A 13089-nucleotide genomic window follows, 5' to 3' on the forward strand; every position below is an offset into this window, starting at 1 on the left:
ACTGCCATACCAGACCTGACCAATACCACCATACTGTGACTGGATAACACTGCCACAGCACCTCCACCAACTCTATACTACAGGTATACAGAACCCCAAACTATACACTACAGGTATATAGGACCCCCGAACTATATACTTCAGGTATACAAGACCTCCACCAACTCTATACTACAGGTATACAGCACCTCCACCAACTCTATACTACAGGTATACAGGACCCTCTATACACACTGACACTTTATACCCGGGCAGCGCCGGATACATTTTCTAGTAAACTATATATATGGGAAGCCCACTGTATATCTATATCATAAAAATAAAAGTCTGTCTGTCTGTCTATCCCAAATAGACTTCTAAACGCCTGAACCGTTTGACTCCAAATGTGGCACACAGATACATAGGGTGTCCGGGAAGGTCATTGCGAAGGTCCCGTCCCCTCCAGATGTACAGGAGGGGAGGGGGAGGGGGAAGAGCGGCGCCATCTATACAGTACATGGATACAGGACCCCCTACTCCATCTATACAGTACATGTATACAGAGCCCCCTACTTCATCTATATAGTACATGTATACAGAACCCCCTACTCCATCTATATTGTACATGTATACAGAACCCCCTACTCCATCTATACAGTATATGTATATACAGGACCCCCTACTCCATCTATACAGTATATGTATATACAGGACCCCCTACTCCATCTATACAGTATATGTATATACAGGACCCCCTACTCCATCTATACAGTACATGTATACAGGACCCCCTACTCCATCTATACAGTACATGTATACAGGACCCCCTACTCCATCTATACAGTACATGTATACAGGACCCCCTACTCCATCTATACAGTACATGTATACAGGACCCCCTACTCCATCTATACAGTACATGTATACAGGACCCCCTACTCCATCTATACAGTACATGTATATACAGGGCACTACAAGTATACCAAACTGTGACTGGGTAACACTGCCACACCAGACCTGATGTAACGCCTGAAGTCGTGGATCCACTGAACTGTCACTAGCGATGGTAGTAACCGTACCAGGGAGCTGAGTCTAAGGGGCCACTGGCTTTCACCAGAGCCCGCCGCAAGGCGGGATGGACTTGCTGCGGAAGGCGACCCCCAGGTCGCTACCCCTGGCTTGGTTGCTAGTGACAGCAGGCGAGGCGTGGCAGGAGCAGTAGGCAGATGGTAATGCAGGCAGAGGTCTGAGGGCGTAACCGCAGGTGGCAGGCAGTGCTCAGGAACAATAGGTAAGCAGCGGACAGGGACTAGGGACTGGAACAGTGGACATGGACTAGGTACAAGGACTGAGGTCAGGAACAACGGGGAGCTGGGCCAAACGCTATGGGAAGCATGTAGAGGCTCCAACACCTGAGGTGGGGCAGGGCTGGAATTTATAGGAGAGTGTGTGTGCAGCAACCAATTAGGGGCGGACTGCCCCTTTAACTCTGAGACAGTCGGCGCACGCGCACCCTAGTAGGCGGGGACGCGCGCGCCGGCTGGCACAGCGACGGACAGGAGCGGGGCGAGGTAAGGCGCCCCCCGGGGCCGAACTAGTAGCAGCGCCGGGTCCCTGCACATGGACCCCGGCGGCTGCATGGGGCAGGGGGAGGTCTCGGCAGCGGCCCAGAGTACGGGATGCCGCCGCGGCCATGACAGTACCCCCCCCCCCTTTGGCCTCCCCCTCTTTCTTGCCTGCAGATGGAGGCAAATCGGTGATGAAGTCCATCCCTATATGGCGCCAGGGACGGTCTGGAACTGGCAATGGCTGAAGTAGACCGGCAGGTCTTTGACGGGGTGACTTGTTTTTGGCACAAACGGCACAGGAAGCCACAAAGTCCTTGGCATCCTGGAGGAGATTGGGCCACCAGTAGTGGCGAGAGATCAATTGCCTGGTCTTTTGAGCTCCCGGATGTCCGGCCACAAAAGAGGAATGACCCCACTTCAAAATTCGTCTTCGAAGAGCAGGGCGCACATAGGTCTTTCCGGGAGGCACTCTCTGAAGAGTAGAGGTGGCGACTGGCACTAGGCGGTCGGGAGGTATAATGTGGCGAGGGGTGTGGATTTTCTGATGACACCCTTCTGTAAGTTCTCCCGGATGTAGGAAGACATGGCCTCAGTCTCGGGTACGGAGAGAGGGTACACCCGACCTCGTGGAGGAGAAGTTCCAGGAAGGAGGTCTATGCGACAATCGTACCCCAGGTGAGGGGGTAGAGAGTTCGTCTTCTTGGCAGAGAAGGTATCAGCCAAGTCTTGGTATTCCGCCGGATAGAGATTTGGCGGGGTCAGGTGACGACATAGAGTATTTGGGCTGAGGTGACTTCAGACACCGGTTGGAACAGTCCGGACCCCAACTGAGAATCTCCCCGGTTCTCCAGTCCAGCTTAGGGGCATGTAATTGCAGCCAAGGAAGTCCCAGGAGGATGGCAGAAGAAGAATGGGGCAGGACGTAGAAGGAGATCTTTTCCTGATGAAAAGTGCCCACCTGGAGGACTAGAGGTGCAGTCTGGTAGTGCACATGGTCGGTAAGAATCTTGCCCGTGACCGAGGAGATAGTCAGGGGTCTGGCTAGTTGGGTCACGGGTAGCCGCCATTTTTGGACCAATGTTGCTGCAATAAAACTACCTGCTGACCCAGAATCGAGAAAGGCAGTAGTCTGGTGATTTTGTCCCGTGGGTGTCTGGATGGAGACTGGCATAGACAACCTTGGAGAGGTGGCATTCACAGTTAGGGAGGCCTCTCCCACCGGACCTAGGTGCTGGCGTCTGCCGGACGCTTGAGGACGTTAGGGACATCTCAGCCGAAAGTGATCCGGGCCACCGCAGTAGAGGCAGAGATTCAGCTCCAGACGACGAATTCTCTCATCAGGCGTCCGGTGAGCTCGTTCCAGCTGCATAGGAACCTGAGGAGTCGGCTGGGACACCGGAACGTCAGGATTCTGGAAGACCGGCGCCAGCTGGTGATGGCGACGGGACAGGCTTAGTTGCCGTTCATGCCGGACCTCCTCCTCTCTCTCAGAAAAACGAGTATCGACCCTGGTGGCCAGTAGGATGAGTTCGTTCAGGGAGGTAGGTAGGTCTCGGGCAGAAAGCACATCTCTCACCCGACTGGACAGGCCCTTCTTGAAGGTGGCTACTAGAGCGGCCTCATTCCAGTCTAGCTCTGCTGCCAGCGTGCGGAATTGGATGGCATAGTCGCCAACGGTGGAACTCCCTTGAGAGAGATTGAGGAGAGCTCTCTCAGCCGAAGACGCACGGGCAGGTTCCTCAAAGACAGAGCGAAACTCGGCCAGGAAGGTTCGGAGATTGGCAGCAGCAGGGTCATCTCGGTCCCAGAGAGGCGTGGCCCAAGCCAGAGCTCTTCCCTCCAGTAGGCTGATGATGAAAGCCACTTTAGAGCGCTGGGTGGAAAACTGACTACTTAAAAGTTCAATGTGCATGGTGCATTAAGTCAGGAATCCTCTGCACAACTTGGGATCGCCTCCGTATTTACTCGGGAGAGCCAGTCGAAGTCTCGAAGGGGCTGCAGGAGGTGGAGAGCGCTGGGCTGTAGTATGCTGCTGTAAGGCGGCGGTCAGTTGCTGAATCTGCTGCGACTCTTGCTGGATCTGTTGCGCCTGTTGGGCGACCACTCGGGCTACGTCAAGGATTTCATGATTGGAGCCTACTGTAACGCCTGGAGTCGTGGATCCACTGAACTGTCACTAGCGATAGTAGTAACCACAACAGGGAGGGTCTAAGGGGCCGCTGGTTTTCACCAGAGCCCACCGCAAGGCGGGATGGACTTGCCGCGGCAGGCGACTCCCAGGTCGCTACCCCTGGCTTGGTTGCTAGTGACAGCAGACGAGGCGTGGCAGGAGCAGTAGGCAGATGGTAATGCAGGCAGAGGTCTGAGGGCGTAACCGCAGGTGGCAGGCAGTACTCAGGAACAATAGGTAAGCAGCGGACAGGGACTAGGGACCGGAACAGTGGACAGGGACTAGGAACGAGGACTGAGGTCAGGAACAACAGGGAGCTGGGCCAAACGCTATGGGAAGCATGCAGAGGCTCCAACAACTGAGGTGGGGCAGGGCTGGAATTTATAGGAGTGTGTGTGTGCAGCAACCAATTAGGGGCGGACTGCCCCTTTAACTCTGAGACAGCCGGCGTGCGCACGCCCTAGGAGGTGGGGACGCAATCGGCGGCCGGCACAGCGACGGACAGGAGCGGGGCGAGGTAAGGCGCCCCCCGGGGCCGAACTAGTAGCAGCGCCGGGTCCCTGCACATGGACCCCGGCGGCTGCATGGGGCAGGGGGAGGTCGCGGCGGCGGCCCAGAGCACGGGATGCCGCCGCGGCCGGGACACCTGACTAATACCGCCATACTGTGACTGGATAACACTGTCACACCAGAGCGGACCAATACCGCCATACTGTGACTGGATAACACCGCCACACCAGACCTGACCAATACCGCCATACTGTGACTGGATAACACTGTCATACCAGACCTGACCAATACTGCCATACTGTGCTGGATAACACTGCCATACCAGACCTGACCAATACTGCCATACTGTGACTGGATAACACTGTCACACCAGAGCTGACCAATACCGCCATACTGTGACTGGATAACACCACCACACCAGACCTGACCAATACTGCCATACTGTGACTGGATAACACTGCCATACCACACCTGACCAATACCGCCATACTGTGACTGGATAACTCTACTATACCAGACCTGACCAATACCGGCACACTGTGACTGGAGAACACCGCCACACCAGACCTGACCAATACCGCCATACTGTGACTGGATAACACCGCCATACCAGACATGACCAATACCGACACACTGTGACTGAATAACACTGCCATACGGGTAAATACGACCCTGCAGGTACACAGGACACTAAAGGTATACAGGACCCCAAACTATACACTACAGGTGCACAGGACCTCCACAAACTTTATACTACAGGTATACATTACCCCAAACTTTACACTACAGGTATACAGGACCCGAAAACTATACACTACAGGTATACAGGACCTCCACCAACTATATACTTCAGGTATACAGGACCTCCACCAACTATATACTACAGGTATACAGGACCCCAAACTATACACTACAGGTATACAGGACCCCGAAACTATACACTACAGGTATACAGGAACTCCACCAACTATATACTACAGGTATATAGGACCCCAAACTATACATTACAGGTATACAGGACCTCAAAACTATACACTACAGGTATACAGGACCTACACCAACTCTATACTACAGTTATACAGGACCCTAAAACTATGCATTACAGGTATACAGGACCCTCGAACTATATACTACAGGTATACAGGACCCCTGAACTATACAGTACAGGTATACAGGACCTTCAACTGTACACTGCAGGTATACAGGACCTCCCTCAACTATACACTACAGGTATACAGCCCCCCCCAACTACACACTACAGGTATACAGGACCCCCCCAACTGTACACTATAGGTATACAGCCCCCCCAACTATGCACTACAGATATGGGAGACCCCTAAAAACTATACATTGTGGGTATACAGAACCTCTCCAACTATGCACTACAGGTATACACTAATTTCACTGATTAACTCAGAACTAGAACAAATCTAATTAACACACTGACACTTTATACCCAGGCAGCGCCGGGTACATTTTCTAGTATAGTATATACAGTGGGCTTCTTATATATAGTAAATACAGTAGGCTTCTCATATATAGTATATACAGTGGGCTTCCCATATACACAGTGGGGAAATATCCTGAAAAAAAGTAGATTTACGTACCAAGAGCTGCCAGATTTTTGGATTGAATGTGACTAATCTTGTTATATCGGGCATACAGGTAGGTGGTCTCCCGTGGTAGTGGAGGGAGAGCTGTCAGATCCGCGTCATCACAATAAATGGATGTGCCGAGGCAGACGCACACCAGGCAGGTCGGAAGACCTACAAGAGAAGAGAGAACGTATCATATACAGAGGAAAGTGCAACACTATTATCCAGCAAAGGATCAGCCGCAATACACACAGCGGCATCACTCAGACTCCTTGGTGGAGACAATTGTGCAAGTGTTTGAGTCCATTATACAGTACAGGTCACAGGGCTTCATCGAGACGTCAAGATGCAGCTGAAACATTGCACTATAACACCTGCAGTCTGACTGCTGCAAGTGTTATTCACAAATGCGTCAGCTCATCAAGGTCACGAAGAGACAGCTGCTGGAGACCGGGGGACCTCACATGGAGCGGCTGCTGGAGACCGGGGGACCTCACATGGAGCGGCTGCTGGAGACCGGGGGACCTCACATGGAGCGGCTGCTGGAGACCGGGGGACCTCACATGGAGCGGCTGCTGGAGACCGGGGGACCTCACATGGAGCCGCTGCTGGAGACTGGGGGACCTCACATGGAGCGGCTGCTGCTGGAGACCGGGGGACCTCACATGGAGCGGCTGCTGGAGACCGGGGGACCTCACATGGAGCGGCTGCTGGAGACCGGGGGACCTCACATGGAGCGGCTGCTGGAGACTGGGGGACCTCACATGGAGCGGCTGCTGGAGACTGGGGGACCTCACATGGAGCTGCTGCTGGGGACTGGGGGACCTCACATGGAGCGGCTGCTGGAGACTGGGGGACCTCACATGGAGCGGCTGCTGGAGACTGGGGGACCTCACATGCAGCGGCTGCTGCTGGAGACTGGGGGACCTCACATGGAGCGGCTGCTGCTGGAGACTGGGGGACCTCACATGGAGCGGCTGCTGCTGGAGACTGGGGGACCTCACATGCAGCGGCTGCTGGAGACTGGGGGACCTCACATGGAGCGGCTGCTGGAGACTGGGGGACCTCACATGGAGCGGCTGCTGGAGACTGGGGGACCTCACATGGAGCGGCTGCTGCTGGAGACCGGGGGACCTCACATGGAGCGGCTGCTGGAGACTGGGGGACCTTACATGGAGCGGCTGCTGCTGGAGACAGGGGGACCTCACATGGAGCTGCTGCTGCTGGAGAATGGGGGACCTCACATGGAGCTGCTGCTGGGGACTGGGGGACCTCACATGGAGCGGCTGCTGCTGGAGACTAGGGGACCTCACATGCAGCGGCTGCTGGAGACTGGGGGACCTCACATGGAGCTGCTGCTGGAGACTGGGGGACCTCACATGGAGCGGCTGCTGCTGGGGACCGGGGGACCTCACATGGAGCGGCTGCTGCTGGAGACTGGGGGACCTCACATGCAGCGGCTGCTGGAGACTGGGGGACCTCACATGGAGCGGCTGCTGGGGACTGGGGGACCTCACATGGAGCGGCTGCTGCTGGAGACTGGGGGACCTCACATGGAGCTGCTGCTGGTGACTGGGGGACCTCACATGGAGCGGCTGCTGCTGGAGACTGGGGGACCTCACATTCAGCGGCTGCTGCTGGAGACTGGGGGACCTCACATGGAGCGGCTGCTGCTGGAGACTGGGGGACCTCACATGCAGCGGCTGCTGGAGACTGGGGGACCTCACATGGAGCGGCTGCTGGAGACTGGGGGACCTCACATGGAGCGGCTGCTGGAGACTGGGGGACCTCACATGGAGCGGCTGCTGCTGGAGACCGGGGGACCTCACATGGAGCGGCTGCTGGAGACTGGGGGACCTTACATGGAGCGGCTGCTGCTGGAGACAGGGGGACCTCACATGGAGCTGCTGCTGCTGGAGAATGGGGGACCTCACATGGAGCTGCTGCTGGGGACTGGGGGACCTCACATGGAGCGGCTGCTGCTGGGGCCCGGGGGACCTCACATGGAGCGGCTGCTGGAGACTGGGGGACCTCACATGGAGCGGCTGCTGCTGGAGACTAGGGGACCTCACATGCAGCGGCTGCTGGGGACTGGGGGACCTCGCATGGAGCCGCTGCTGCTGGAGACTGGGGGACCTCACATGGAGCGGCTGCTGGAGACTGGGGGACCTCACATGGAGCGGCTGCTGCTGGAGACTGGGGGACCTCACATGGAGCGGCTGCTGGAGACTGGGGGACCTCACATGGAGCGGCTGCTGCTGGGGACCGGGGGACCTCACATGGAGCGGCTGCTGCTGGAGACTGGGGGACCTCACATGGAGCGGCTGCTGGAGACTGGGGGACCTCACATGGAGCGGCTGCTGGGGACCGGGGGACCTCACATGGAGCGGCTGCTGCTGGAGACTGGGGGACCTCACATGGAGCGGCTGCTGGAGACTGGGGGACCTCACATGGAGCGGCTGCTGGAGACTGGGGGACCTTACATGGAGCGGCTGTGGCTGGAGACTGGGGGACCTCACATGGAGAGACTGTGGCTGGAGTATAAAGTTTAAGGGAGTTGGCTCAGGGAAGACCACCACCCCTCAGGTGCAGCAACTCCAGGGTCTATACTAGGTTTTCTGCTGTAGGAGGTAAATCCTAAAATGGCCCATCCACCCAGTGCGCACACCGCCCCATCGCCCCCCTCAAAAAGGCTACACATCCTCATTGCCACCCCACCTACCTCCCCATGATCTTTATTGCTTCTCCAGGAATAAAAGCCCATGACGTATAAAAGAAACAATGCATTATGACTACTAATGGTGATCTTATTCATGGTCATACTACCATTACACCTTGTGCTCCATATACAGGGGTAATAATCACTTGTAGTGTAGTAATGTAGTGTGTGACACATATAACAATACCTGCAGAGTGTTTGCAGTCCCGACTTTATTGCATTCTATGTCTTTGTCCAGCTATCCTTTTAAGGTCATGGGGTCAGTAAAGTCAGTCGTGTGTAGCAGACAGTATAATGTATGGCCACTCTAATAAACATGCCGCCCCCAAGAGACTGTACAAAGCTGCCACCCCGAGCAATAAATTAATTTCGCCTGAAGACAGAAACGACCCTGAGTCCCTCCTTCAACCTCTGTGGCTGATCTTTTCAGGAGTGAGTTACAAGAACCAGATTGTGACAAAACTTTATTATTACTTTAACATACTCTCTCCTTATTAGAAGGTTTAACTTCACCCAGGAGAGCTGTAGACAGTGATTAATAAGTCATTGTGTATCAGTGATCCACAGCTCTCCTGGGTGAAGTTGAACCTATGAAGCACCTGTCAGGTCATATCAGGTGGCCTCCTCTAAAAACATGTCTGGCCCCAGAAAAAGTGTAATTGACACGGCATACTTCTACACACTAAAAGAATGTTGGGACCTTGCATGAGGCATGATTGATTATAATTAAGGCATTTAAAGGATCTTCTTGCACTGACCTTGTTCTGTCAAATATCCAAAGATCTCAGGTTCAGCTGGCTTTGTTGCAATCAAACCAAGTGTGGTCACCATGGGTTCCTGGGTTGTTGGTAGCTTTGTCTTTTTATGCTTAGGAGCAAGAGTAGCCACTTCAATCTGTCAAGTATCATCATAAAGAACCCAAATTATGACACAGTTCAGCAAACACAAAATAAATGCAAAGAATATAATTTTGAGGTATAAAATAATTATATTAATTATTGTAATAATCATTGAATCTGAAAACTAAAATCTATATTTATATTTTTCAGCAACTCGTTGAAGCAAAAACATAAAATTACTAGTCATAAAAACAATGTAACAAAACGAGACCTACCTCTGCCTCTTAGGGCAGCCAGGCCATCTCCCTGTCCAGCCGCAATACCAATGCCTCCCCCCACTACACTGATGTCTCCTCCTCCTGTACCAGTCACTACACTGATGTCTCCTCCTCCTGTACCAGTCACTACACTGATGTCTCCTCCTCCTGTACCAGTCACTACACTGATGTCTCCTCCTCCTGTACCAGTCACTACACTGATGTCTCCTCCTCCTGTACCAGTCACTACACTGATGTCTCCTCCTCCTGTACCAGTCACTACACTGATGTCTCCTCCTCCTGTACCAGTCACTACACTGATGTCTCCTCCTCCTGTACCAGTCACTACACTGATGTCTCCTCCTCCTGTACCAGTCACTACACTGATGTCTCCTCCTCCTCCTGTACCAGTCACTACACTGATGTCTCCTCCTCCTGTACCAGTCACTACACTGATGTCTCCTCCTCCTCCTGTACCAGTCACTACACTGATGTCTCCTCCTCCTGTACCAGTCACTACACTGATGTCTCCTCCTCCTGTACCAGTCACTACACTGATGTCTCCTCCTCCTGTACCAGTCACTACACTGATGTCTCCTCCTCCTGTACCAGTCACTACACTGATGTCTCCTCCTCCTCCTGTACCAGTCACTACACTGATGTCTCCTCCTCCTGTACCAGTCACTACACTGATGTCTCCTCCTCTTCCTGTACCAGTCACTACACTGATGTCTCCTCCTCTTCCTGTACCAGTCACTACACTGATGTCTCCTCCTCCTGTACCAGTCACTACACTGATGTCTCCTCCTCCTGTACCAGTCACTACACTGATGTCTCCTCCTCCTGTACCAGTCACTACACTGATGTCTCCTCCTCCTGTACCAGTCACTACACTGATGTCTCCTCCTCCTCCTGTACCAGTCACTACACTGATGTCTCCTCCTCCTCCTGTACCAGTCACTACACTGATGTCTCCTCCTCCTCCTGTACCAGTCACTACACTGATGTCTCCTCCTCCTGTACCAGTCACTACACTGATGTCTCCTCCTCCTCCTGTACCAGTCACTACACTGATGTCTCCTCCTCCTCCTGTACCAGTCACTACACTGATGTCTCCTCCTCCTCCTGTACCAGTCACTACACTGATGTCTCCTCCTCCTCCTGTACCAGTCACTACACTGATGTCTCCTCCTCCTCCTGTACCAGTCACTACACTGATGTCTCCTCCTCCTCCTGTACCAGTCACTACACTGATGTCTCCTCCTCCTGTACCAGTCACTACACTGATGTCTACTCCTCCTGTACCAGTCACTACACTGATGTCTCCTCCTCCTGTACCAGTCACTACACTGATGTCTCCTCCTCTTCCTGTACCAGTCACTACACTGATGTCTCCTCCTCTTCCTGTACCAGTCACTACACTGATGTCTCCTCCTCCTGTACCAGTCACTACACTGATGTCTCCTCCTCCTCCTCCTGTACCAGTCACTACACTGATGTCTCCTCCTCCTCCTGTACCAGTCACTACACTGATGTCTCCTCCTCCTGTACCAGTCACTACACTGATGTCTCCTCCTCCTGTACCAGTCACTACACTGATGTCTCCTCCTCCTCCTGTACCAGTCACTACACTGATGTCTCCTCCTCCTGTACCAGTCACTACACTGATGTCTCCTCCTCCTCCTGTACCAGTCACTACACTGATGTCTCCTCCTCCTGTACCAGTCACTACACTGATGTCTCCTCCTCCTGTACCAGTCACTACACTAATCCTGCTGTTATAGGCTTATAGTGCAGGGAATGTTGAGTAAGAATATTCCTGTATTATGGCTGTTTGCTGCATTATTTTACATAATGATACCTTTATTCATATGCCAACAAGGGCATTAGGTGCACTAGGGGTCGTACTTTACCCCTTTTGTGTACAGATTTACCTACCCAGCTGCTGCCCTGTGCAGTGATGTGCAGCCTTCAGTTATATTACTGCAGAGTGTTGGAGGTGGCGGGTAGATGATTGCACCAGGGGCTAAAATGTTACCCCTAGTGGACTGATCATTCTCAATGGAACAGTTGTGACCTTCTGTGCCAGGTGGGTCCAAGCCCACTTGTTAATGTCACCTCTCTTGGCTTCTGCTGTGCTCCTGCTCTCTGGCCTCCACCTGGCCTGATGTTACATGGAGCGCAGGTCTCGTGGTGGGACCTCCGCCTGGCCCGATGTTACATGGAGCGCAGGTCTCGTGGTGGGACCTCCGCCTGGCCCGATGTTATGTGGAGCGCAGGTCTCATGGTGGGACCTCCGCCTGGCCCAATGTTACGTGGAATGCAGGTCGCGTGGTGGGATCTCCGCCTGGCCCAATGTTACTTGGAGCGCAGGTCTCGTGGTGGGACCTCCGCCTGGCCCGATGTTACGTGGAGCGCAGGTCGCGTGGTGGGACCTCAGCCTGGCCCGATGTTACGTGGAGCGCAGGTCTCGTGGTTGGACCTCCGCCTGGACTGATGTTACGTGGAGCGCAGGTTGCATGGTGGGATCTCCGCCTGACCTGATATTACATGGAGCGCAGGTCTCGTGGTGGGACATCCGCCTGGCCTGATGTTACGTGGAGCGCAGGTCTCGTGGTGGGACCTCCGCCAGGCCCGATGTTATGTGGAGCGCAGGTCTTGTGGTTGGACCTCCGTCTGGCCCGATGTTACTTGGAGCGCAGGTCCCCTTTTGTGGTGGGACGTCCGCCTGGCCTGATGTTACGTGGAGCGCAGGTCTCGTGGTGGGACCTCCGCCAGGCCCGATGTTATGTGGAGCGCAGGTCTCGTGGTTCGACCTCCGTCTGGCCCGATGTTACTTGGAGCGCAGGTCTTGTGGTGGGACCTTCACCTGGCCCGATGTTGCTTGGAGCGCAGGTCTCGCGGTGGGACCTCCGCCTGGCCCGATGTTACTTGGAGCGCAGGTCTTGTGGTGGGACCTCCGCCTGGCCTGATGTTACTTGGAGCGCAGATCTCGTGGTGGGACCTCCGCCTGGCTCGATGTTACATGGAGCGCAGGTCTCGTGGTGGGACCTCCGCCTGGCCCGATGTTACGTGGAGCACAGGTCGCGTAGTGGGACCTCCGCCTGGCCCGATCTTACTTGGAGCGCAGGTCTTGTGGTGGGACCTCCGCCTGGCTCGATGTTACGTGGAGCGCAGATCTCGTGGTGGGACCTCCGCCTGGCCCGATGTTACGTGGAGCGCAGGTCTTGTGGTGGGACCTCCGCCTGGCCTGATGTTAGATGGAGTGCAGCTCTCATTGTTGGACTTCCGCCTGGCCCGATGTTATATGGAGCGCAGGTGGCGAGGTCGGACCTCCTCCTGGACCGATGTTACTTGGAGCGCAGGTCTCGTGGTGGGACCTCCGCCTGGCCCGATGTTACGTGGAGTGCAGGTCTCGTGGTGGGACCTCCGCCTGGCCCGATGTTACGTGG

At 54.5% G+C, this 13089-nt stretch overlaps 1 protein-coding gene across 1 annotated transcript in view; it reads right to left on the reverse strand.

Moving 5' to 3' along the window:
* LOC138767130 (opticin-like) overlaps window positions 1–13089 on the reverse strand; it is a 63404-nt gene that overhangs the window by 29993 nt on the left and 20322 nt on the right. Inside the window, exons 3-4 of the mRNA XM_069944406.1 lie at window positions 9300–9435; window positions 5835–5993 (exon numbers count right to left, since the gene is read on the reverse strand). Coding sequence (XP_069800507.1) covers window positions 5835–5993; window positions 9300–9435 — 295 coding nt within the window. The remainder of the gene's footprint in view (window positions 1–5834; window positions 5994–9299; window positions 9436–13089) is intronic.

This window comes from Dendropsophus ebraccatus, chromosome 11 (assembly GCF_027789765.1).
Source record: "Dendropsophus ebraccatus isolate aDenEbr1 chromosome 11, aDenEbr1.pat, whole genome shotgun sequence".
Taxonomy (NCBI): Eukaryota; Metazoa; Chordata; class Amphibia; order Anura; family Hylidae; genus Dendropsophus; species Dendropsophus ebraccatus.